A 27797-nucleotide genomic window follows, 5' to 3' on the forward strand; every position below is an offset into this window, starting at 1 on the left:
ATGAACAGTCCTCTTTGTATTTAGGGTTCTCATGGAAGGTAGCAATACACAGAATTCACTCGAGCTGCACATGCGCAAAGCATACAATTATTCAACTCGAGCACATCTGTCTCACTTAAAGTGTTTCCAGGGTGAGATCCAACCTGCGAACGCTGCAATCGACCTCCAGCCTCACTGGGTCACATGTTTTAGGCCACGTGCACCAAATTAACAGCATTCTGGACCGAAATCTTTTAAGTGCCTTTCAGACAGCCTTAGGGTCACAATCCCCCCATATCCACTAACAGCTGTGTTTGGTGGGCTAACAGAGAGGGTCAGCTCTTTCAGGGCTGATGTTGACTTTTGTTAAAATCAGGGGTAGTGGACGGTAATCGGCTGTAAACTGAGACAAAACACGCCCTTACTTTTTAGTTCGATTCTCTTTGCTTTAAGGAAAGTTACGTAGCTTTGTTGATTTGACCTCGATTCCTTGCAACAGCCTCAAAAATGACATCAACGTCTGGCGAGACTAAAGCAAATGTGCAAAGCAAAATACAGTGGACCCTTGACTTGCGAACTTAATTCGTTCGCGAGGGCTGGTTGTAACTCAAGTTGGTTTTAAGTCAAGACTATTTTTCCCATAAGAAATAATGGAAATGCCCATAATGTGTTCCGAACTTCCCACAGCAACACTTACTTAACCTTTTCATAATAAAAAAGGGTTGTATGATGTGCATAATTTACCAAAAACACCAATAATTTTTCTAATGTACTAACCAAAAAGTTATAAAAAGTGCCTAGCCTACCAGAAACAACAATTTCCTACTGTACTCACCATTTAAGTTGACATCTTTGGCTTGCAAGAAGGAAGGAGGAGGAGAATGAAATGGAAGGTGGTTATTGTTTGGAAGGAGTATCCTTATACAAATCTTTTCTTTGTAAAATTGTCGAGATGGTGGATTTCGACATGCTGTACATATTAGCGAGATCGGTCACATGAACACCACTCTCATATTTCCACACAATTTCCTTCTTCATTTCAATTGTGATCGCTTTCTTTACCTTCGTTACCTTCGCTTCCTTGCTTAGCAATTATTGAAATAAATTATATAAATCACTGCACTGACCGAAATTACATCCAAAAAAACACGTATCTGGGCTCCGACTGACGCTTACAAACGCTTTCGGCTGTTTGTTTACAATCACACAAGCGGATACACGTGACCGCATTCGGGTCGTAACGCAAGATTGTTGGTCGTAAATCAAAACAAAAATTTTGGTCGTAAAGCAAGTTGTTTGCATGTCAGGACGGTCGTATATCAAGGGTCGACTGTACTCCATGGACGTTTTCTGTATTATCACTGAATCGGACTCTGACTTTTCAGACTGAGTTTGATGCAAGTGATCTGGAGATGGAGATCAAAAACGAAATTGAGGTACCAGCATCAGCCTTTTGGTCCCCAGTTGATTGTGGTGCTGAACACGTTCGTGTAGCTGATATGCTTACAGCAGCGTGTGCCTAGGAGGACCACCACTTATGATGACAAGAGGTACAAACCATATTGCATCACAGAGCGACTGCCACTATCGCCCACCTGCTATGCGAAGGAAGAGAAGTAACTGACCCGCCATGCATTCCTGCTGCCCATCAAGCTGTCCCTGCGCAGCCACTGCTGCCAGAGACGCCAAACAGGCACCAACAGCAGCCACAGCACATGGCGACAGACGTTTTATGTGTGAAACTAGTGCATTGTGTGCTTTTCAGAAAACTACGTTTTATGGAAAAAGATATTCAGCCCTCAAAGAGTTAAAGTGGAGAAGGACAAACTGTGATGGCCTTCACTTCACTATTGGCACGCAGACTTATTTTGCTAAACTGGAAGAATCCTAACTCTCCTCTTTTAAGTCAGCGGGTAACCGATGTTTTATATTATTTGAAATTGGAAAAAATCCAAAACGCACTTAGAGGATCTGTGTAGAACTTTTTCAAAACCTGGCAGGATCTGATCAATAACATTTTAGAATAAGCTCTTCAAGCACTGAGAAAGCAGATTCTCTTCCCATTTCTTTTTCTTCTCTGCCTATTATTTATTTTTACTAGCTTTTAAGTTTTACTCCGTTGGCCATGCTCTCTTTCTCAGGGATGGGGTTGATTTGTTTTCAATCCTATTTTTTTTGTAAAAATGGATCTACTTGTATGGAATGATGACAATAAAATCAGTAAAATTTATAAATAAAAAAAAAATGTTGGCGCAAATTAAAATTAAAATACGGCCATCTAGCATGCCAACCGTAGCCAAACCAGCTTTTGTCCAACGTCAGCTTTGATCTACACAAAAGCTGGCTCTTCCCATTGTCATTGTCCAACCCGCTAAATTCGAACACAGGGGTCACGGGGGTCTGCTGGAGCCAATCCCAGCCAGCACAGGGCGCAAGGCAGGAACAAATCCCTAGGCAGGGTGCCAGCCCACCGCAGTACTCCCATTGGTCTTCTCTCCGCCCGAAGTCTACACTCCGCTTTGGCTGCAAGTGCAGCAGTTGTTTAACACTCGCCGTCGCTCTTCTGTCTTTCCCAAAAGTCCTCCCTCCTGTGCCGTGTATCCAGTTATTAAGGTGGACTGAGGTACCTGAAGCAGCAAGTATAATGCCCGTTCATGCATTGCCATTTTGTGGAGCACTAAGGCATTAAATCTTGAAAATCATTCCATCTATTACTAGAGATATTTATGTCTTGTAGTAAATCAGCCCGAGATGCACACAGACAGACAGACACACCGAGTCACAAATCCGACAAGCACGCACTTTTATTTTCTTTCCCCTTCTGCCCACAAATCACCACCAATAAGAGTGTCTTCCCTCTCTCTTTCTTTCTTCTTCCACCTCCACTCCTCCCTTCACAAGCTTTGTCCTCCAACTCCAGCTCTCCGAATGGAGCGAGGCGCCCCGGTTTAATAAACCATGGACAATGGCACAGGGCGTAATTCTCACCTCCAAATTATTCCAAACTCACTGACCTTAGAAAGTCGTGTGGCCTTCTCACCAAATGTACCCCTGGCAGCAAAAGATGTTCTTACATCCTGGGTTAATAAATAAAGGGCTAGGCGGCCTTAGTGGCACACTTAGTGGCACTGAGCCCTCGGTCCTAAATCAGACTTGCCGCTCCCATCTCAGACAGTTCCCTGACCTTTAGCAGACTCTCCATGAGCTTTCTTTCATTTTGATGCCAAGGGAATAGTTGGTTTTTGTTTTGTTTTTTTCTGGATACCATTTAAACATTTAGGGCATAGTGCCCCCTTGTGGCTGTTCTCTCACTCTGCCACTTAACGGTCTCTCTTGCTCCCGAGTTGTGTGTCTTATCATAAATCAAACTGACGCCATCTTTAGCTCTCTAAACCCTAACCTTACCACGCAATAAGTGAAATCAGTGACATAAAGGGACTCTTCTAGAAAGCCAAGCAGTAGTTATGATTAATCTTTTACAAGGGACTTTTGTAATGAATATTTATACGCAAGGCGCTGATTTTTATCTTTAGCATCAGGCCATGTTTTTATAAATGGCTCCATGCCCAATGAATGATGGCACTGTGGCTACCTGTGTGTCTAAGATCGATCATCTCTTATTGTACCATTCAGACACCCACCAGTGTTTTATGTTTCCTTATTTTGAAGACTCATTATATTTGCTACTGGCCATGGCATTAAGTGATTTAAGGATCTGGATTAGCTAACTTGCCTCGCAGTTAGGAGACCTGGGGTTCGCTTCACGGGTCCTCCCCGTGTCTGCGTGGGTTTCCTCCCACAGTCCAAAGACATGCAGGTTAGGTGGATTGGCGATACGAAATTGTCCCTAGTGTGTGTGCTTGGTGTGTGTGTGTGTGCCCTGCGATGGGCTGGTGCCCTGCCCGGGGTTTGTTTCCTGCCTTGCGCCCTGTGTTGGCTCCAGAAGACCCCCATGACCCTGTAGTTAGGATATAGCAGGTTGGATAATGGATGGATGAGCTAACTGCATTGTGCACATTATGCAATTTCAGTTCACTGGGTAATAAGAACAGAATACTGGCACAGCCCGACAAAGAAACAAAGTGGGAGTACGGCACAAAAACACACATCCTGCTCACTAAATAAATTACACTCCAGTGGTCAAGAGCTTTCAATGTCTCTACATTCTGATAAGTACAGTGCATCCAGAAAGTATTCACAGCACATCACTTTTTCCACATTTTGTTATGTTACAGCCTTATTCCAAAATGGATTCAATTCATTTTTTTCCTCAGAATTCTACACACAACACCCCATAATGACAACGTGAAAAAAGTTTACTTGAGGTTTTTGCAAATTTATTAAAAATAAAAAAACTGAGAAATCCCATGTCCATAAGTATTCACAGCCTTTGCTCAATACTTTGTCGATGCCCCTTTGGCAGCAATTCCAGCCTCAAGTCTTGTTGAATATGATGCCACAAGCTTGGCACACCTATCCTTGGCCAGTTTGGCCCATTCCTCTTTGCAGCACCTCTCAAGCTCCATCAGGTTGGATGGGAAGCGTCAGTGCACAGCCATTTTAAGATCTCTCCAGAGATGTTCAATCGGATTAAAGTCTGGGCTCTGGCTGGGCCACTCAAGGACATTCACAGAGTTGTCCTGAAGCCACTCCTTTGATATCTTGGCTGTGTGCTTAGGGTCGTTGTCCTCCTGAAAGATGAACCGTCGCCCCAGTCTGAGGTCAAGAGCGCTCTGGAGCAGGTTTTCATCCAGGATGTCTCTGTACATTGCTGCAGTCATCTTTTCCTTTATCCTGACTAGTCCTCCCAGTCCCTGCCGCTGAAAAACATCTCCACAGCATGATGCTGCCACCACCATGCTTCACTGTAGGGATGGTATTGGCCTGGTGATGAGCGGTGCCTGGTTTCCTCCAAACGTGATGCCTGGCATTCACACCAAAGAGTTCAATCTTTGTCTCATCAGACCAGAGAATTTTCTTTCTCATGGTCTGAGAGTCCTTCAGGTGTGTTTTGGCAAACTCCAGGTGGGCTGCCAGGTGCCTTTTACTAAGGAGTGGCTTCAGTCTGGCCACTCTACCATACAGGCCTGATTGGTGGACTACTGCAGAGATGGTTGTCCTTCTGGAAGGTTCTTCTCTCTCCACAGAGGACCTCTGGAGCTCTGACAGAGTGACCATTGGGTTCTTGGTCACCTCCCTGACTAAGGCCCTTCTCCCCCGATCGCTCAGTTTAGATGGCCGGCCAGCTCTAGGAAGAGTCCTGGTGGTTTCGAACTTCTTCCACTTACGGATGATGGAGGCCACTGTGCTCATTGGGACCTTCAAAGCAGCAGAAATTTTTCTGTAACCTTCACCAGATTTGTGCCTCGAGACAATCCTGTCTCAGAGGTCTACAGACAATTCCTTTGACTTCATGCTTGGTTTGTGCTCTGACATGAACTGTCAACTGTGGGACCTTCTATAGACAGGTGTGTGCCTTTCCAAATCAGGTCCAGTCAACTGAATTTACCACAGGTGGACTCCAATTAAGCTGCAGAAACATCTCAAGGATGATCAGGGGAAACAGGATGCACCTGAGCTCAATTTTGAGCTTCATGGCAAAGGCTGTGAATACTTATGGACATGTGCTTTCTCAATTTTTTTATTTTTAATAAATTAGCAAAAACGTCAAGTAAACTTTTTTTCACGTTGTCATTATGGGGTGTTGTGTGTAGAATTCTGAGGAAAAAAATGAATTTAATCCATTTTGGAATAAGGCTGTAACATAACAAAATGTGGAAAAAGTGATGCGCTGGGAATACTTTCCAGATGCACTGTATAAATAAAAAATAAAAACTGGTAATTTACCTACACACCCAATAAGCCACCGAGTCACCAGCATATGGCATTAAGAGCCTTGAACAGTTTCTTTCCTTAGCCTAACAAATACAATCACAAAAATCTGGTAGGCTTAGTTGGCCTTCTGTGGTCACCTGCCTGCAGTAATGTAGCTCCTACTGAGCTAATAAAACACAATCAAGCTGAAAAAGCCTCAATAAAAGAAAGATGAAGAAACATAATGTGACGCAAGGCGAGCAAAGCATGTAAAAGAAAGGAGTCGTCAGGTGGATTGTGTTTGGCTCCCTAATACAAATAAGACACGTGCCCCCCTGTGTCTTCCATATCCCTTTTTATAATGAGATCGACTCTGGTAATGAAGGTACATATGAATTCCACCGTGATAGTATAGAGATCTCCCACATTTGGAAGGGGTATAAAAAATGAACAAAGCTATCAAAAAAAAATTGTATATTGTGGCAGGTGGCCTTAGGTCCATGACCAGCCTGGACGCCCCTGCACTGTACCTTCACAGGGAGCAGCCCTGGACGGTGCAACAATACCTCCCATGCTAAATGGCCACCCCCCTGGGTTGGAGAGGTGCCTTGGGGCCTGCACATTTCTGAACCACGTAGGGCCCCCAAACTGCTAAGAACGACCCACGGGAATTGGAGTTGGGTGCAGCCCTGTTGGGTCCCACAGGCACCTAAGGGGGTGCTGCAGCTGGGACTCCTGAGCCCCTGTGGGCAACGTATTCACCACAACCGGAAGTGCAGCCAGAACACGGCAATCAAGCACCTGGAGCACTTCCGGGTGGACTATAAAAGGGGCCAGCAGTCACCGCTCCAGGAGCCAGAGTCGGGAGGAGGAGGACGAGGTTGCCAGGGAGGAGTGGTGGAGAAGAGAAAAAGTGTTTTGTTTGGTGTTGGTGCTGTGATTGGGACTGTGTATTGCCTGTGGGGTTCACGGGGAAGATGTGCCCCACGGGTGAAGAAAAATAAATAGTTGTTTTATTTTACCCGTGCCTCCATGTTAATCTGTGTCGGGTTGGGCGCTATATAGCGCCTTATTCACAATATATTAACAGTTTTGTTTTAATGGGTTTTAAAAATCATATCAGGCAAATGGCGGCCACTGTTGGCAATACATCACTAAAGACGTTCCCCGGAAGTTCTCCATCACTCTCCGGGTCATCTCAGATGGAATGGCGTCGATTTCCCGTTTGATTCTTTCCTTCATAAGTATCATATCCATCCATTATCCAACCCGCTATATCCTAACTACAGGGTCACGGGGGTCTGCTGGAGACAATTCCAGCCAACATTGGAAACAAACCCCGAGCAGGGTGCCAGCCCACCGCAGGGCACACACACATAAAGCAGCACTTAACCTGCATGTCTTTGGACTGTGGGAGGAAACCCACGCAGACACAGGGAGAACATGCAGACTCCATGCAGGGAGGTACCCGGGAAGCGAACCCAGATCTCCTTACTGCAAGGCAAGCAGCGCTACCACTGTGCCACCGTGGCACCCCCCATTTGAATTAGTCAGTCAGTCATTGTCCAACCCGCTATATCCTAACACAGGGTCACGGGGGACTGCTGGAGCCAATCCCAGCCAAAACAGGGCGAAAGGCAGGAAACAAACCCCGGGCAGGGCGCCAGCCCACCACAGGGCACACACATACACAAATAAAGCACACACTACAGACAATTTAGAATCGCCAATGCACCTAACCTGCATGTCTTTGGACTGTGGGAGGAAACCCACACAGACACGGGGAGAACATGCAGAGTCCACACAGGGAGGACCCGGGAATTGAACTCAGGTCTCCTAACTGAGAGGCAGCAGCGCTACCACTGCTAAGTATCATATAATGTAGCAATTTATTTTAATACAAGTGAAAAATGTTGAAATGTTGTGTAAAAACAAACCATTAAGCTATTTCCTAGGCAAGACGGTTATAATGTATTTCTGCATTCACTTTCTGAACAGATTAAATCACCAGTTTTAATTGTATTTAATTTGCTTTATCAGCCAATGCCAGGGAAGACTCACACTAACAATGACTTACCTGGGGAGCCAGCTGTAGCCTTCTCCAGGCCTGGACCGCCCACCCTAACTTTACTGGCTCCGCCTTCTCCCAGGGGACCCACAGTGAACTGGAAGGGGCTGCCTGGCACATGCTGCCCCTGGTACTTCACACTCACAGCGTGCACACCCATCTCCTTTGGGACGAAGCGCACGCTGTAGGTGTTACTGCCAACTGGAACAACATCTGCTTCCTCTGTCTGTCCAGAAGGGCTTTTAACTTGGGCAGACAAGTTGCCAAAGTCATCATCTAAAAAAATAAAAATTAAAAAAAATTAGAAAGACAAGATTTGTTTTTATAACAAAAACTATTTAAATCCTTTGTGCAGGGTGTATTAAAGTAAAAAAACACACACAAAGACGAGTTCACCGTTAATAAAAGCACAAAGTAGTTTGATATGAATGCCTGCATGTTTAAAATCAAAGTCAGACGCTGCGCCATTCATCTCTTGACTAGTATTAGGACATAACGTCTAAGAAATTGAACGCTGTATTAGACTGACGTGGCGGCTTATCACACGTACAGACTGAACAGCAACACTGTAAAAGATGAACCTTGACAGAAGCTCACTGTTTGCTGAAAAATGAAAGAAAAGAAGAAGGGAGAGGGACGTACGCACATTTCACACATGAATTCGATCCCACTAATGTCCCGGTGATAATGAGTGGACTTCCTGAGGTTCAAGTAAGCAACGCTTGGTAGGAAATGTGACCGAAATTTTCCAAGACCTAAAGTCATCCACAGGAATACATTTTGCTTTATATTTGAACTAGCAGGAGTACCCAGCGTTGCCCGGGAATCTATAACTGGTGAATTTATATAATGAAAGAAACAGAACATAGAAATCGAACAAACATTTTTCTGATTGACATTTTATTGTAATAGGTAATATAAGTGGTCATTTTAGAGGCTTTGGATACAGTCTATTTTTTGTGTTGTCCTGGGGTTCAGAAAACAAACAAATTGTGAGGATTGCCCACTGTAGAACATGCCACGTAGAGTTGTCCATGTGAAAAGCATGGATTTTCCAAATCGATGTCTTTAACTAGGAGTGACTGCCCTTCAGCCAAACGAATAGGAAATTCTAGCGTTTTGAAATCAAAGGGTAAATCATTCGGAATCAGCAGAATGCTTGGTATGAAAACATCTTGACATCTTGCGAAATGTTTGAGACGGCCTTGAAATAGACTGTTTTGTGCCATCGGAAGTGGACTTTCTAATGCTATGTCTTTTTTTTCGGTGGCATGGGTATATTAGCGAAAAGCACGGCAATTATAATGTGTCACATGGTATAACGTACAGAATAAGCACCAGAGTGAGATGAATTATTTACAACAATACTCGCTTCGCTCGCCTACTCCCGGCGTTTTGAACCCATGCCCGCTGGGCAGCCGTAGTTTCAGACGCGCGTTGTAGGAGCCTGCGTTGTTTTGAACCTGTGCTTGCCCTGCTTCTGCGGTGTGAGACGCGCGTTGTAGTTAATAATGCATCACTGAAATTTGATTCACCTATGCTGTATAGTTTGGACGTGTGAGGATGATGCACGTTTAATACGGAGCTTTCGCCCATGTCACTCTGGGGTCTCCCACTGTTAATACAGAGCTCCGTCCGTACTATTATGCGGTGCATTGTGGACCACTGCAGACTCCGTAGTGTTTCCCGTTCCACTTTGTATATCGGTCAGTCGAGGTTTTGTTTTTGAAGCCTTTGAACTCCGGTTTTCATTATCTGTAACCTGCTCTCCATGTGTTTGGCCCCCTTGTTTAACCTCCCTATGACATTTTACTTTGTTTTCTACTCTGTCTTTAATTTCTGACCTCGCTTTATCCTGCTTTTGTTTCAATGACACCTGGTCCGTGGTGATTATATTTTCCCTCTTTCGAGTAATAATTTCAATGTGTTTGCGATACTGTGATCTTATCTCGGTCACTCGAGCTGTTTCGTTTTGAACCCATGCCTGCTTTGCCTCCGCAGTTTGAGACGCGCATTGTAGGTGTCTACGTTCATTAGATCTGTCCACGCGGGCTCTTTGTTGTAGTTGTGTTAGTTGTTGAGCTGTTTGGTTTTGGAGCCGAGACAGTTTTGCTTCCGCGGTTTCAGACGCGTGTCCGTACCATCTCGGGTTTGATGTATGAACCTTTGTGGACTCCGTAGTGTGTCCTGTTTTACTCTGGAGCGGGGCGTTGACTCCTCTTGTTTTACTATGTCTCCTGCGTCCATGGGTATGTACCTGCTTCCATATTACTTCTCTCCCGTTTCACTGTGGGGGGCGGCTTTGTGTGGCGCCTGCGCACTATGTCTCCTGCGTCCACGAGCATGTACCTGCGTCCATATCCGGTTTACCATTCTCGGTTAGTAATATAGATACGTCAGAAAGCGAACAAATAGCACCAGTCAGCCAGAAAGACCAAGACTGAAATCTTACTTTGAATCGTAAAGTGAGAAAATAGCACCACAAATATGGAAAGCCCGTCGTCACACACACTGGGTCGTTCACGTTTTACATCCATACGGCAGTTCTCCTTCACGCGATGAAAGCAGTCGGCCTTCTCATACTTGGACACTTCTGCAATGTCTTGGCAATTTAAAGAAACATTGGTAAAGAGGGATGCACAGAGACCAAACGTGCCAATAGATGGCGCCACCGTTAACGTCGGAATTCTTGGTATGAAAACATCTTGACGTCTTGCGCAATGTTTGAGACAGCCTTGAAACAGACTTTTTTGTGGTATCGGAAGTGGACGTTCTAATGCTGTGTCTTTTTTTTTGGTGGCATGGGTATATTAGCGAAAAGCAGGAGAGTTGGGACCCCCTCTCAGCCTGTAGATAGATAGATAGATAGATAGATAGATAGATAGATAGATAGATAGATAGATAGATAGATAGATAGATAGATAGATAGATAGATAGATAGATAGATAGATAGATACTTTATTAATCTCAATAATAATTGAATCTCCTTAAAACAGTAAAGATAACAGCGGTATGTCTTTCATTAATGGTGGTCAACTAGCAGATCAATAAAATCTTCTTTGTGTGTGCACATGTGTGTGCACCGCTTTGAGAACCTGACATCTTATTAAAACACACATAAAATCTTGTGAAAGCAGCGGCTGACCGGTCATCTATTCTAAGGATTTTTAATCTGCCTTTATCCTAAAGACGGCAGACATCAGATATGTGTTACCTCAGGGATCTAATAGGTTGATCCTTTCTTTCCTCTCATGTCAGCTGGCCATAGCGTTCATATATTCAAAACCTGTTATTAATATTACTAGGGGACTTTGCCCCCTGTTCACTTCGCTTGACAACCCCCTGCCCGGCGCTACGTGCGAGCCACTTTGTGGTTCTCGCGTAGTGTATGGGGATGTGGTTCAACATTTTAAACAGAGTTTTATTTTCATGGAAATTGTGACATATGCGTCATAGAACTATTTTACATCACAGCGAGTAATTAACCACATTAAAACAGAGTAAAACATAATAATTTGAAAGTAAATTATGTTTCATGTTGCGTCAGAATTATTTGTTGCATAATACGATTTCGTTCTGTTTGGCTTTGAAATTAACATGGAAATACTTTTTAAACTTACACTTTTACTGTAAAATTTCAGTAAAAACATTTTTTTGAATTAAATTATTGTCAATATCTCATTGAATTTTGATTCTGTGTTTGGACTTTAATCATGACAACGCAACGCATAACTGCCTGCGAGAGAATTTCATTTCTTTTTCTCGATTAAATAAAATGACTTTTTTGAATGTTTGTCTCTGAGATTTGTTAATTGTCTTTGCAAAAGCTCTTCTAACCGGAAACTGTTAACGTTTTAATACGAACGGCATATCAAGATCACCTTTGGTGTCTAATGTTATCCCCTGAAGATGGACTACATTACCTTTCTTGGACACATCCTTCTTTCTACAGTAATTCATGCGGAGGAAGACCGGACGGTGTTAATGGTTGTAGTTATTCTTCAGGATATTGTAAGTTGATGTTTTCATCTTCCGTTTTCATCATCACCACCAACTGTTTCAGATTAGTCTATTGATACACATTTAACCAATTTGCTGTGTAACTGTTCGACATTTTTGGCGTTAATTTGTTTGACTTCATCGTTTCTCGGTGCTAGGATTGCCTGTGTACTCATTTCTACTGTTGGTAACTCTTCGTGATGAAATTCTTCAATAAAATTTGGACATAATACCTCTTCTTTAATTGGGAACTTAAAGTGAGGAAAACGTTAAAATTTATAAGAGCTGAGAGAGCAGAAACTGTGTCCGACAAAAGCATTCAAACAAATGAGAGGTGACAGGACCGTGTGCGTGGTTGAAAATGGTTGAGAGGAGGGCGGGACTTGAAAAACTCTCTTGGAAATAGTCTCGTCTCATCTCAGGATTTTAGTCTCGTCTCATCTCAGGATTTTCTTTTATAATAGAGAGACTTAATGCTAGAGTGCCAAAACAGCATGTGCTACAATATTCGTAATAGTGGAGAGTGAAATGGAAGACTCGTGAGACGTGAAAAAATCATCCAAAAAGTCTTGTCTCGTTGCAGGATTTTTTTATTATAATAGAGAGATATAGATATGTCATTTTTTTTTCCACCAATTTGACCCTTAATCTAATTACAGGGTCAAGGAGAACCCGTGTCTGTCACAAATGAAGTCTGTATGGAGAATCAGTCCATCATCACATAGCACAATCGCTCACAATTTAGAGTTACTAATTCACATTAGACATCCGTCTTTGGGATATGGTAGGGAGACAAGAGTACACAAAGAAAAAAGCCATACAGACATCGTCTGTGGAGAAATACAGACGAGAGGAAAACAAATTCTTTTAAAATGCCAGATTGGATGTCTAGCAGTTCAGCAGGGTCCCAGCATAAACAAAATTCCACCTGCTTTTCTACGTTCAAACATCCCTTCCTCCTTGCTATTAAAAAACAAGCTTGCCAAATGGGACCAGGAGATGGACAGAACTTAAGAAAGTCAAAGGATCACGAAAAATGCTTCAGAACCTCGCAGTTAAAATGATCTTATTATGGTGGACTTTAGACATTTGTCAGGAACGTAGCCTTGGCCCACGCAAGACACACAAACCCATGCTCAGTTATTCAGAGAAATGTTAAGAGTTGCTAATGAACCTAGCGCACACATTTTTGAGATTTGTGACAAAATCGGCATCATGAAAACAATCCTTTCTTACAAAGAAGACATTTTTAATTGGCCATTCCAGGAATACAGCTTCATTCATGATCTGGCCAAAGGAAAAATGAAGAGTGTTACAGTAATCCCTCGCTACTTCGCGGTTCACTTTTTCGCGGATTCACGACTTTGCGGATTTTATATGTAAGCATATCTAAATATATAACGCAGATTTTTCACTGCTTCGCAGCTGCTTCTGATACTTGCTTCCTTAGTTGGTTTGCCCAGTTGATTTCATACAAGAGATGCTATTGGCGGATGGCTGAGAAGCTACCCAATCAGAGCACGCAGTTAAGTTCCTGTGTGCTGCTGATTGGCTCAGCGACGGAGTGCTGCATTAACCAGGAAGTCTCATCTCACTCATTCAGCATTAATGTGCTACTGCTACTGCATTCAGGGGATCATCACCTTCATCGTCATCATTTTTACTGCGCAGCATATTCATCACCATCATCACGTCATATATAGCTACGTGTACTTTGCTATACAGTAAGTGTAAACTTATCTACCGATTTCATATTGCTTAGCAGTTGTCCCTGTTATTAATAGAGTAAAGGGTGGGTTGTAAACAATACAGGGAGGGTTTAAAAACGTCCAAATACACGTTAAATAATTAAATCAATATGGTGTCCCTACTTCGCGGAAATTCAGTTATCGCGGTCGGCCTTGGAACCTATCTCCCGCGATAAGTGAGGGATTACTGTATTCAGAATTAGTAAAGAAAATTCAAACTCCTCTCACAGGACACAGTATTTCCAACAGAAAGTTCTAATATGCCTTACATGACAAAGGCAATTACATTCAGAATTGAATTTGTCAGTAAAGGTGATTGCTGAAATGATGTGGCCACTCGTATCCTCTTAGGGGGCTATGCTGAATCTAGAACAACATAACGGAGTGGGATAACCTCCATGGGGAACTGGAGGGAAAAATGTTCATGGTTTGTCTTTTCACAGTTAAAAAAGCACAATACAGTACAATCCTTCTTAACTGGCCTCACATTAACCGGCCTGTTAAAATAAAATAAAAAAATTTTGTTTTTCATCCCGAGTTCTTCTTTATGTTATATGTATGCACTTCCTTCTTTCCTGGAAGGTGAGAGGGCTCCTACTTTCAAGAGTGATTTCTGTTTACATATTCCTTTATGAATTTTCCACGGTGCCTTCTTCTTTCTACCTGGCAGCTCCCCTGCTTTTCCCATCGGGCTTTGCAACAGGGGAGTCGCCCTACCTGCAGGTGCAGCTGCCTCCGATCCCTGGCTATGTTGGGCTCCATCCTGGACCGAGATTTGGGTTCTTTTCACAGCAGCCAGGGTGCTCACACTGGGGCTAAACCAACTCAAAACCACCACGGCTGCCAGTCGTCTTCAATACCAGTCACTCCAGCTCCATGATCATTGTGCTGGAGTGACCGCTTTCTTCAGCCCCACCGAGTGTCAGCCAAACACTCATCTGCAGGGGTTCACCTCCCAGCTGCCTGCCTTTGCTCCATCGAATCTGCTCTCTTTCGCTCGCTCGCTCTCCTGCACCGGCTTTCCTTTATCTGCTTCCTTCTCCATTAACCTCCCGGTCTTTCCTGTTCTCCCCCTAGCCGCCTCACGCTTCTATTCATCACGAGGACAATTACGGATGCGGACAACTCCTCACCTGTGCACTTAAGCTAGGATCGCCTGCATCACAAATTCCCCAGGAACCGATCGGCCACATATACTCGCTAAGCCGTGAGTGCGGCGATTATTTATTTAAAAAGTGGCCTTTTTGACTTGAGCTGTGGACCTGCTACACCACACTGTCCACTCGTTGTACGAGAAAGAAACCCGTGTGCAAAATCGTGGATGAAGCCCTGTGGATATGGTTTCTTCAGGAATGTTGAAGAGGTACAGTACCTACCTTAGAAATATTTTTCTACATGAAAATAGGTATGCGTCGGATTAACCGGCCAAAACGGCAACCGGTCATGGGTCCAGTCCCAAGGTGGCCGGTTAAGAGGGATTGTACTGTATGTATTCCATTCAGATGACAGTAAATTAACATGTTTGCTAATAATGCAAGCGCATATCAAACAAAGCAACTAGATGCAAGTGCTTGGTCTCAAAGCTGAAGAAAGTAAAAGCCGATTAGAGACTAAAACAAATCTGGGTGAATTTCTGATTGATGATGAAAAATGACAGTACATAAGATGGAAAAAGGATGGAAAAGGGATTGAAAGAAATAAAAACCTACAGCTAATGTGACCGTCCAGGCCTGGGTTGGCCTACATCTGCAATGTGTGATTCTCTGGAGTAACCTGCAAATCAACACTACACAGGCACTGACATCATATCATAGCACAACCACTACTATGCTGGCCTGCTAATTAGGATGACTACTGTGAACACACTAACTCTATCACTGAGGTCAGCTGGCAGAGCTGGCAAGCCTCTTATACAGGATGGCCCACAAAAAAGTGGCCCACCTCCACCGAGACGACTCCCGTCTTGTCTGCTGCCCACCTTGTAGAGAGCATCTTCTGTACATGTGAGTACCAAGTTTGATCATTTTTCTCTTCACCACGTAATGCAGGTGTCTCGGTGGAGGCGGGCCACTTTTTTTGTGGGCCACCCTGCAGTTTTATACTTCCAGGCATAGCCTTCTGGGTACAGACTCAGACATGCAGAGTACAATCTGGTAAGACTTGATCAGGCTGGTTGCTAAGACTCTTTCTTGCCCTGACCCATTATGAACTTTGTGGCCCATGTGCATCTTTATGACAGGCAGTGCGATTTTCGACACTGTGGTGTGCTGGGCAGTAACATCATTTCAAGAGAGGCTCTCTGAATAATAATATTTTTAATATAATTAAAACGGCACGCTCAGTTATGGGACAAATTCTCAACTCCCTGAAGGCAGTAGTGAAGGAGATATTGAAGACTAAACTTAGCATCATTATGAACAATATGAGGTGAGACACAAAAATAACCGGATTGGTAAAAAAATATTTCCCGTATTTACGCATGTAACACGCGCACATTTTTCCCTGAAAATTAGCATTAGAAAATCAGGTGCGCGTCATACACGAGGAAATTTTTTTCTGTAATGTTTACTTCTTCTCTCGAGAAAAACTTTCATCATGCTACAAAAACAGAAGGGCATTTCGTGGAAAACATGCCCTAAACGCTTCCTATACAATCACAACACGCGTCGTACAGGGGAAAAAACGGTTTTCGCGATTTTTTTTGTAAAAGTTAGGGTGCGCGTCTTACACGAGGACACGTGGTACACGAGTAAAAATGGTATATAGTTATTGCTGAATTCCAGCATTGTAAACATTGTCACCTTCTCGATACTCCCCCTCCCGATCTCTACACCGCTCCATACACACGATGTATCCTCCATTGATCGAAACAGCGCTGGAAGTCTTCCTACTTGAGGCTCTTCAACAGGCTTGCTGTTTCTCTCTTCACTTCATCCACTGAAGAAAAATGTGTTCCCTTCAGGTCACTTTTGATTTTCGGGAACAAGTGAAAAATCACAGGGAGCTAAATCGGGCGAATAGGGAGGATGATCGAGGACAGGAGTGTTTTTGTCAGTCAAAAACTGCTTAACGGAAAAAGCAGGACGATCATTTGAAACAATCGGATTCACCGTTTTGATGTTTTCATCTGTCTGAGACGAGAGTGGGCGACCTGGGCGTTGAACGTCTTCCACGTTTTCTTGTCCTTCCTTGAAACGTTTGTGCGCGTGACAAACTGTCATCACCGTACACTGTTTTTATCATTTCATAACTTTCTGTTCAATTTCGCGAGAAATTTGATGTTGATTTGTTGTTCGATTTTTTTCACCCGACATTATAGCGCCAACTCGTGTAGCGATTGTTGTGCAAATACTGACTGGGCTCTCTTCATAGGATATCCCTAGCTGGTCGGCGGTTTGAGAGGGCGTGTAGGAGAGGATATAGGTCTATGATTCACGTCCGGCCGACCTCCAGATGGTTTTCCAGGAAAGCCCCCGACTGAGCCCAGTCCAGTTATTTTTGTGTGTCACCTCATATCGCAAATTCTCTTTCTAATATTTAGTACTTGTAACCAATGAATTATTGAGAAACACTAATATGTGTCTCCTTCACACCTATGGCAATATGTCTTTATAATGCCTCACCGTGACTGCTCTTTTTATGTTGGGTCACGTCAGAAGTTTTAAGTAATTGTGGCATGGATTTTAGAGTAGTTGTCGTTTGCCACTTTATTTATTTAAGTTTCTTACACTTCTCTACTTCTTCTTCAGTTAGAGCCCTACACCTCATTACAGTTCGGGTCACAACCTCACTAATTTACTACTTATGATATCCATTTGTAGCCTGTTATATTCGTCTGAGTCCTGTGTGAGTCATTTGATGGTTAGCAGACAGGCAGAAATCAAAAAACAGGCAAAGCACCATACTCCAAATAAACTGACACATACAAAGGTGACACTGTGATTTTCATCCGCAGAGCCCCCCACACAGCAGAAATGAAAAGTTAAAAAGAAAATAAAACAAAAAAACAAGAAAGGAAATGAATTTAAAAAAATAAAGCGCATTCTGCCAACCTCAGCGTCCACATTCCTAGTGCAAAAACACACCATCCAGCCCAACTGTCAGGCCAGTGCTGTCCTGGGTCCAGTTGCTGAAAACTGCAGCCCGAGCCTTGGGGATGGAAGCATCTTCAATAAACACATAAGAGGAACAACCTTCAGACTGTCCCTTGCTAGGCTGGGTCAGACTGGTGAAGTGACAGAGTCTCATTTGAGCAACAGTGAGTTGAAACCAGGTCACTATACAGAAGAGAAAAGAAACGAGAAGAGAGAAGACAGAAAAAGTGTTGGCAAAGACCAGGGAGGTAGAGCAACAATAGTTAGAAGAAAACTACAAGCAGAAGAGCAGGATGCTACCTAAGAGATTGCAGAGGTTCTAATAATCCTCTGAGGACACTGCTTCAAACATTAGGAGCACGATACCAAAATCTGGATGCTTAATACCACATTTCTAAGCCAGAGGCCTACCAATCAGGAAACTGTTTAAATGTTTTATTGACACACCAAGCAAACTGACCCTGAATGTTTTATTTATCCATAAATACTGACATTTGCTATTAGTGATAGCTTTACTATTTATAATTGATATGTGGTAGCCCTATGTTTAAACATCAAGGTCCACCAGACCTTCACCTCCAGTTGCCAAAGGTTTTGAGCCGATGGGTAGATCTTGCAATTACAAATAGGCTATGAGATTCTTGCATAAAGTTAGTGAGCTTATTTTTATCTGATAGGTTAAGCAGCCTGGCAGGCCCTGAAGTACACCCTACTGTTCACCCATTCACTTACGACTGGAGATTTCCCAAAGGACAGATGAAGTACATGCTTTTTGAATTAAGGTATTCTTTCTCTTTCCTGGCCTAGAAATCCTACATAAAATGCTGCTAAACTTCACCGGGTGAAGTCTACTGAAGATTAAAGGTTGCTTTCTTTATAAACAGACTTTATACTGTACATCTACCTGCTTCTGAGATCAGTAGATATCATCTGCTGTTGAAGTCTGCTCTGTCCTTGTAATATTTCTATTGCACTACTATATTGTATGGAGGATTACTTGTGTTCTGTTGTCTATTGTATTGTATAGGGTGGGCCAGATCAAATTATGCAATTTTCTTTACGCTATAACTTAAGTTTATTACATGGAGAAGTCACAGCACCTGCCCTGCACATAGAGATTTCACTTAAATATCTTTTTGTTGCCAAAAGATGGCAGCACCTGGCCTGCATTCCAAAATGGCGGGGAGACGGTTGTCAGTCGAACAGTTGCTTAATTAGATCTGGACCACCCTCTATCTATCTATCTATCTATCTATCTAATCCTGCCTACTATACTAAATCATCTATGTGTCTATTAGATCTGGACCACCACCCTCTATCTATCTATCTATCTATCTATCTATCTATCTATCTATCTATCTATCTATCTATCTATCTATCTATCTATCTATCTATCTATCTAATCCTGCCTACTATACTAAATCATCTATCTATCTAATCCTGCCTACTATATACTATATTAAATTATCTACCTATCTATAGGGTGGTCCAGATCTAATTATGCAATTTTCATTATGCTATAACTTACGTTTATATTACAGAGAATTCACAGCACCTGCCCTGCACATAGAGATTTCACTTAAAATTCTTTTTGTTTCCAATAGATGGCAGCACCTGCCCTACATTCCAAAATGGCGGGGAGACGGTTGTCAGTCAAACAGTTGCTTAATTAGATCTGGACCACCCTGTATCTATCTATCTGTCTATCTATCTATCTATCTATAGGGTGGTCCAGATCTAATTATGCAATTTTCATTACGCTATAACACGTTTATTACATGAAGAAGTCACAGCACCTGCCCTACACATAGAGATTTCACTTAAAATTCTTTTTGTTGCCAATAGATGGCAGCCCCTGCCCTGCATTCCAAAATGGCGGGGAGACGGTTGTCAGTCGAACAGTTGCTTAATTAGATCTGGACCACCCTGTATCTATCTATCTATCTAATCCTGCCTACTATACTAAATCATCTATCCGTCTATTAGATCTGGACCACCCTGTATCTATCTATCTGTCTGTCTAATCCTGCCTACTATACTAAATCATCTATCTATCTATCTAATCCTGCCTACTATATACTACAGTATATTAAATTATCTACCTATCTATAGTATATTAAATTATCTACCTATCTATAGGGTGGTCCAGATCTAATTATGCAATTTTCATTACGCTATAACTTACGTTTATTACATAGAGAATTCACAGCACCTGCCCTGCACATAGAGATTTCACTTAAAATTCTTTTTGTTTCCAATAGATGGCAGCACCTGCCCTACATTCCAAAATGGCAGGGAGACAGTTGTCAGTCAAACAGTTGCTTAATTAGATCTGGACCACCCTGTATTGACCCCCTTTTTCTTTTTGACCCCCACTGCACGCCCAGCCTACCTGGAAAGGGGTCTCTCTTTGAACTGCCTTTCCTAAGGTTTCTTCCATTTTTTTTGTCTTCTTAAGAGAGTCAAGACTGGGGGGGGGGGGCTGTCAAAAGGCAGAGAGGCCTGTTAAAGCCCATTGTGGCACTTCTTGTGAGAGTTTGGGCTACTATACAAAAATAAAATGTATTGTATTGTATTCTGAGGAGGGATATCTTGACATATTTTGGTTGCTGATAATGTGCCTGCAAGTCACAAAAGCTTTAGGGGGAAAACGTGACCTGTCCGTCACTACAATCGCCAAGTCACTACTAACAATCTTATTACACCTTATTAGTATGCCATTCCAATGCAATCAGCATTTGATGTCGCGCTGCATACTTTAAAAACTGGCATCTTCGAACAATTAACTTAATTGATCTTAAAAAGCTACATTTAAAACTTAAGGATAAGATCTGTATGAGTATGACCACTAGGGTCTCATCCTGCATTTTATCTCCACTCTGTACCACATACCCGGAATCTTCAAGCTGAGGTCACAGACGCTGCCAACAGTCGCTATGGATGCAGCACCTTGTCGGCGCGTGATGCTTTCTTGTATTCGACCTTCTCCTTTTACTTTCACTGTAAATGGACTACCTGCAGAAGATGTGAAACATTAGCACCATAATCAAAAGTACTACATCAGATGCATGACATCCATCCATCCATTTTGCAACCCGCTGAATCCAAACACAGGGTCACAGGGGTCTGCTGGAGCCAATCCCAGCCATCACAGGGCACAAGGCAGGAACCAATCCCAGGCAGGGTGCCAACCCACCGCAGGACACACACAAACACACCAAGCACACACTAGGGCCAATTTAGAATCGCCAATCCACCTAACCTGCTTGTCTTTGGACTGTGGGAGGAAACCGGAGCACCCGGAGGAAACCCACACAGACACGGGGAGAACATGCATAACAAACAAGCTGAATACCAACTAGGTAAAAGCAAACTTCCTCCTCTTTGTCCAACTTTAATTGTGAAATAGTGATGTGACACAAGCCAACGTCTCACCTGGAACATGCTCATCTGCAAACTTGATGGACACATAATAAACTCCTGGTTCAGTCGGAGTGTACGAGACTCTGCAGGTCCCATCTTCAATGTCCTCAGTCTGAATATCCACCTTACTTGGACCTTCAATGGACAAAGCAAGGCCGCCAAAGCCTAAAATGAAATCAAAACACTTATCAGGGATCATTCCTTTAAAAAGACCCGTTCAGAGAGTGACCAAAGATTTGCTGAACCCTGTTGTTCCCGGCGAAAATAATGTAAGGAGGCTCAGCTCTCAGAATTATTCAAGAGAGATCTGTGAGATTTAGTTACAAAGGAGATAAACATTTGCCTCAACAACATCAGTGACTAGATAAATGTGAAGACTCTTCAGTTATCTGCTTCATAGGGAATCTGTTGGCACAACTAAAGAGATTAGACAATGCTTTACGATGAATATTGTACAGTCATCACATCATCTCCAGCAAACAAACATTTATTCCTAAGAGCTTCTCACTTCAATCCATAATTTTATCATTTCTTTTTCTCAGATGGTAAATTACTGCATTACCATAATTCTCATATCAATGGTTACTCTTCACAAAGGATCAACAGCTTTGGACAAACTCAAAATGCAACTCCTAGAGTACACACATGTTACGACACAGCTCACCATTCATAGAACACTTGATTATATTCAATTTAAGGACAGGTCAGGGGTCATCAGATCTTCTGACTTACAAAGCCATCATTCCCAACACTAAGGAGTCTTGATGCTCACCTATACAAGCCCATGAGACAGCAGCACAGACCTTCATTCACAGTTCTGCTTCAAAGAATCACTAATATCAGCTTTAATGAATGTGTTTCCTCTTATTATAATATGCACATTGAATGTACAGAAAATGGATGGATGCTGTTTTAATATCCTCTACACAGGGCATCTTTAAAATAAGGGGGACCGTCACTTACTGTAATTAATCTGCCTATGTGTAAAGCAAAGGGCTCCATAAGCTGCCACAATGGCCAGTTCCAACTGCTGATTGACTATGTGACACTAAGCAAGTCATTTGTTTGAAATCTCAAGATATATAAAAACCATTATAAAGAATGTGATGATCTGTATCAAATTAACTAGGACAAATGCCCAGTTCTAACCTTTGGTGTGATCCTGAATCCAATTTACCATTGCAGAAACATGAACACTAAATCATTTTGGTGCCACCTTGGAATAGTGATCATTTTGGAAAGATAAAATATAAAATACCAGGTTTGTGCCTGCGTAGAGGATGCAGCAGTTTATTTCAGTTACAGGAATGCGTAAGATTAACAACTACAACTTCAAAACATATATAATTGTAAGCTTTTACTAAAGGTGGAATAAGTTACCAGCTTCTGTGGTGTCAACAACGAAGTCAGACATCTCAAATGTTTGTCCCTGTACCAGGCCTTGTCCTTTAACCTTCACTTTGTTGGCATCTCCAATCTCAGACTGGACCACCATAATTGATATTGGGCTATTTGTAATGTGACAGTTATTCTTCTTAATGCTAACAAGGTGCTCCCCAACTTCTCTTGGAATAAAGGAAATGCCTGAAGACACAAAAAAAAACACAAAACAACAAGTCAGTTATGTTGTGCTAAATCAGAGGCAGAATTAGCAGCAATGAAATGAGGCATAAATGTAGAACAGAGGCTGCCAACGCCTTCATCTGCGTCAGTGCTTTCAGTCTGAAGTGAGCAGCTTCTATATGGGGCATCCATCACAAGGCATGGCGGGGAATGCTAAAAGGCCTCTGCTCTTTAGGGAGCCTCTATCCTCTCTTACAAATGTATTATTATATCAATTCAACATTGTTAGACCCTTCCTGTTGCAAAGCACACGGTGACTTTTTCTTTGGAGATGTCACATACAGTACGTTTTCAACTGAACACTTTAAAATAACATCATTTGTGATTTAGTAATACTGGACATGTTTAAATTACCTGCCTTCACCTTAGTGACTTGTCATTTGATTAGCCAAGCAGTCATCAGTGCTGTGTTGTTAGTCAAATTTCACTGCTGCTTAAAACAACACCCTGCAACTCTGATAGATAGATAGATAGATAGATAGATAGATAGATAGATAGATAGATAGATAGATAGATAGATAGATAGATAGATAGATAGATAGATAGATAGATAGATAGATAGATATGAAAGGCACTATATAATAGAAAGGTATGAAAGTCACTATATCTCCATCCATCCATTGTCTCCTGCTTATCCGAGGTCGGGTCGCAGGGGCAGCAGCTTGAGCAGAGATGCCCAGACTTCCCTCTCCCCGGCCATTTCTTCTAGCTCTTCCGGGAGAATCCCAAGGCGTTCCCAGGCCAGTCGAGAGACATAGTCCCTCCAGCGTGTCCTGGGTCTTCCCTGGGGCCTCCTCCCGGTTGGACGTGCCCGGAACACCTCACCAGGGAGGCGTCCAGGAGGCATCCTGATCAGATGCCCGAGCCACCTCATCTGACTCCTCTTGATGTGGAGGAGCAGTGGCTCTACTCTGAGCCCCTCCCGGATGACTGAGCTTCTCACACTATCTTTAAGGGAAAGCCCAGACACCCTGCGGAGGAAACTCATTTCAGCCGCTTGTATTTGCGATCTCGTTCTTTCGGTCACTACCCATAGTTCATGACCATAGGTGAGGGTAGGAACATAGATCGACTGGTAAATTGAGAGCTTCGCCTTACGGCTCAGCTCCTTTTTCACCACGACAGACCAATGCAGAGCCCGCATTACTGCGGATGCCGCACCGATCCACCTGTCGATCTCACGCTCCATTCTTCCCTCACTCGTGAACAAGACCCCGAGATACTTGAACTCCTCCACTTGGGGCAGGATCTCGCTACCAACCCTGAGAGGGCACTCCACCCTTTTCCAGCTGAGGACCATGGTCTCGGATTTGGAGGTGCTGATTCTCATCCCAGCCGCTTCACACTCAGCTGCGAACTGATCCAGAGAGAGCAGAAGATCACGGCCTGATGAAGCAAACAGGACAACATCATCTGCAAAAAGCAGTGACCCAATCCTGAGCCCACCAAACCGGACCCCCTCAACACCCTGGCTGCGCCTAGAAATTCTGTCCATAAAAGTTATGAACAGAAGCTGTGACAAAGGGCAGCCCTGGTGGAGTCCAACTCTCACTTGAAACGGGTTCGACTTACTGCCGGCAATGTGGACCAAGCTCTGACACAGATCGTACAGGGACCGAACAGCCCTTATCTGGGGGTCTGGTACCCCATACTCTCAGAGTACCCCCCACAGAATTCCCCGAGGGACACAGTCGAATGCCTTTTCCAAGTCCACAAAACACATGTAGACTGGTTGGGCAAACTCCCATGCACCCTCCAGGACCCTGCTAAGGGTGTAGAGCTGGTCCACTGTTCCGCGACCAGGACGAAAACCACACTGTTCCTCCTGAATCCGAGGCTCGACTATCCGACGGACCCTCCTCTCCAGGACCCCTGAATAGACTTTACCAGGGAGGCTGAGGAGTGTGATCCCTCTGTAGTTGGAACACACCCTCCGATCCCCCTTCTTAAAGGGGGGACCACCACCCCGGTCTGCCAATCCAGAGGCACTGTCCCTGATGTCCATGCGATTTTGCAGAGGCGTGTCAACCAAGACAGTCCTACAACATCCAGAGCCTTGAGGAACTCCGGGCGTATCTCATCCACCCCCGGGGCCCTGCCACCAAGGAGTTTTTTGACCACCTCGGAATAAGAAAGGCACTATATAGTATATATAACATAATATTAAAGGCACTATATAATAAATAGATATGAAAGCACTATATAATATATAAATGACATGAAAGGTGCTATATGATAGATAGATAGATAGATAGATAGATAGATAGATAGATAGATAGATAGATAGATAGATAGATAGATAGATATGAAAGTCACTATATAATATATAAATGACATGAAAGGTGCTATATGATAGATAGATAGATAGATAGATAGATAGATAGATAGATAGATAGATAGATAGATAGATAGATAGTATGTACATAATATTAAAGGTGCTATATAATATATAAATGACATGAAAGGTGCTATATGATAGATAGATAGATATGAAAGGCACTATATAATAGAAAGGTATGAAAGTCACTTTATAATATATAAATAAGAAAGGCACTATATAGTATATACAACATAATATTAAAGGCACTATATAATAAATAGATAGATAGATACATATGAAAGGCACTATATAATAGAAAGGTATGAAAGTCACTATATAATATATAAATAATAAGAAAGGCACTATATAGTATATACAACATAATATTAAAGGCACTATATAATAAATAGATATGAAAGCACTATATAATATATAAATGACATGAAAGGTGCTATATGATAGATAGATAGATAGATAGATAGACAGACAGACAGACAGACAGACAGACAGACAGACAGACAGACAGACAGACAGACAGACAGACAGATAGATAGATAGATAGATAGATAGATAGATAGATAGATATGAAAGGCACTATATAATAGATAGATAGATAGATAGATAGATAGATAGATAGATAGATAGATAGAACTTTATTTGTCCCAAGAAGGAAATTTACCCAAATTATTTAAATTATAAACACTTACCTATGTGAAGAAACCACTAACTGAAAAAAGTTAAGAAAAACAGCCATTTCTGCTACTTTATGTAATGTAATGTGACTTTGTGACTTGCTGCCCGTTTCAGGGAGCTAACATGTTACTTTATGCACACAATGTCATTTTAGTTCATTTCTAACTGGCTTTACTTTACAGACTCGTTCATTTTCCAGGTTAATTCTTTTTTTACACTTTACAAAATGACAACAGATCAAAACAGACAGGGTTTGTGTCAATTAAATCTCAGCCAATTCTAACTATGAAGGAACAGAACAGCAAACTTCACATTCTGAGAACAAAACAGAATTACATAAATAAGCAGCCTAAGAAAGACATCACCTACACACACACAAGCACACACTATTTTCACTAAACATTTATAAGTCAATCTAAAGTGGTGACTCTTTGTTAACCAAACAATAAATCAAATGCCAAACAACCTCCACACCAGTCTGTTGTTCACCATGCTGACACCTAACGAAGAGCACATGTAGTTGTTAGACACCCGGGGCGCGGGCACAACAATACACTTTGTTTTTATCTAAACGTGTGAATCCAGGACATTCAACCTTGAATTCCACAAACGTATATTAAGCAGAGGGACTAAATCATAAACAGCAGAAGAGAAGATTAAATTCCTGTTCTGTAACTTCTTCTACCTATCAGAGAATAGCAAGTTGAAAAAAGAAACCATCCAATAAACGTCTTGAAAATTCAAGAAAAAGTGACATCAAAGTGGATTGTGTAAGAATGTACATTTCAGAACTAGCAAATCACTCAATTACATTTCAAAAAAGAACTAAAGGTATTTAATCTTGTGACCAGTCAGGAAAGAAAGTGATTTTAAATATTACCACAACCATTGATTATGAGCAGCAGATTCCCAGAATTCTTTGAGTTATAAATAATAATAAACATCGCTTGATAATTTTCCATTTTAAATCCAATGAGGCTGATGATGTCATAACGTGATAGACCCGGTCTTGTCTTACCAATGTGGTTGTTCGGCTGTCTCTTGAGGATGCATGGCTCATCTCTCCCTGAAGGAGATTTTATACTGGCAGTAAGTTGGCTAAGGTCCTTCTCACTGATGTCAAGAGAAAAGTCAGCTGTAGCACCCAACTTGATTTGAGACCTCCTTCTTGTGTCCTCTGCTCAGGGGGAAGAAAAAGAAAAACTAAGAATACCAACACAAAGTCTATTTTGCCTCTCCATTACCACGTTTTAAAAAATCCTAGGAAATAGGTTGAGGAACTCCTGATGCTTCAAAGCTCGATATCCTTATTTCTTAGGCAGACACTGCAAACCACAGGAAAGTGGCCATAACTGAGAGGAATAGCAGAACTCAAGGACAGATACAGCTGGACCTACCACCGTTGGTCATGTGACCCAAGCACCATGGACTCTGGGCCCACAAAGAAGATACAGTATGACAATTCACTTCCAATAAGGCAAAGAGGAGTAACTCGAGGGTATAATTTATATACTCATCAAGCAGTAGCCTTGTGTAGTTCTTAAAAAATGTAGGCCTCTTTAGACAGAATTAATATTGTCCAGAGTGGCTAAAATAAACTTGGAAAGCATTGCTTTCTTCTTAACACTATGGAATGGTGGTGGCATGAGCCCCCCTCCCAAGTCACAATAGACAGACATCGGGCACAGAGCTGATTACCTGTAATTTTGGCAGTAAAAGGGCTGCCCACGATGTGCTCATCATTGTACCGCACCAGAATGTTGTATTCTCCAGGTAAGGTAGGCAGGTATGTCACGGAGCAGGTGCCATCCTTATTATCTGTGCAGCTGATTTCAGCTTCAGAGGGCCCTTCAATTGCCAGATCCAGACCTCCTATTCCATGAAAACAAAGGAGACAAGACATCTCAGCTAATGTGGTGGTAAGCAGCAGTGTTACCGTGTGCACAGTGTCAAGAGAAGAGAAGAGAGAGCATGTCAGGCCAAGTCAAGTCAAGTTGGGGAGCATGCACTGGTACAGTGCGCTGCTGCACCCACCA

The 27797-nt window shown here is 42.6% G+C and overlaps 1 protein-coding gene across 1 annotated transcript in view; it reads right to left on the minus strand.

Annotated features, from left to right (window-relative positions):
- The window catches only part of LOC114668700 (filamin-B), a 245519-nt gene that overhangs the window by 16789 nt on the left and 200933 nt on the right, over positions 1-27797 (minus strand). Inside the window, exons 34-39 of the mRNA XM_028824598.2 lie at positions 27460-27633; positions 26780-26938; positions 22506-22709; positions 21138-21290; positions 20595-20717; positions 7871-8137 (exon numbers count right to left, since the gene is read on the minus strand). Of these exons, the coding sequence (XP_028680431.1) occupies positions 7871-8137; positions 20595-20717; positions 21138-21290; positions 22506-22709; positions 26780-26938; positions 27460-27633 (1080 nt within the window). The remainder of the gene's footprint in view (positions 1-7870; positions 8138-20594; positions 20718-21137; positions 21291-22505; positions 22710-26779; positions 26939-27459; positions 27634-27797) is intronic.

This window comes from Erpetoichthys calabaricus, chromosome 18 (assembly GCF_900747795.2).
Source record: "Erpetoichthys calabaricus chromosome 18, fErpCal1.3, whole genome shotgun sequence".
Lineage (NCBI taxonomy): Eukaryota > Metazoa > Chordata > Cladistia > Polypteriformes > Polypteridae > Erpetoichthys > Erpetoichthys calabaricus.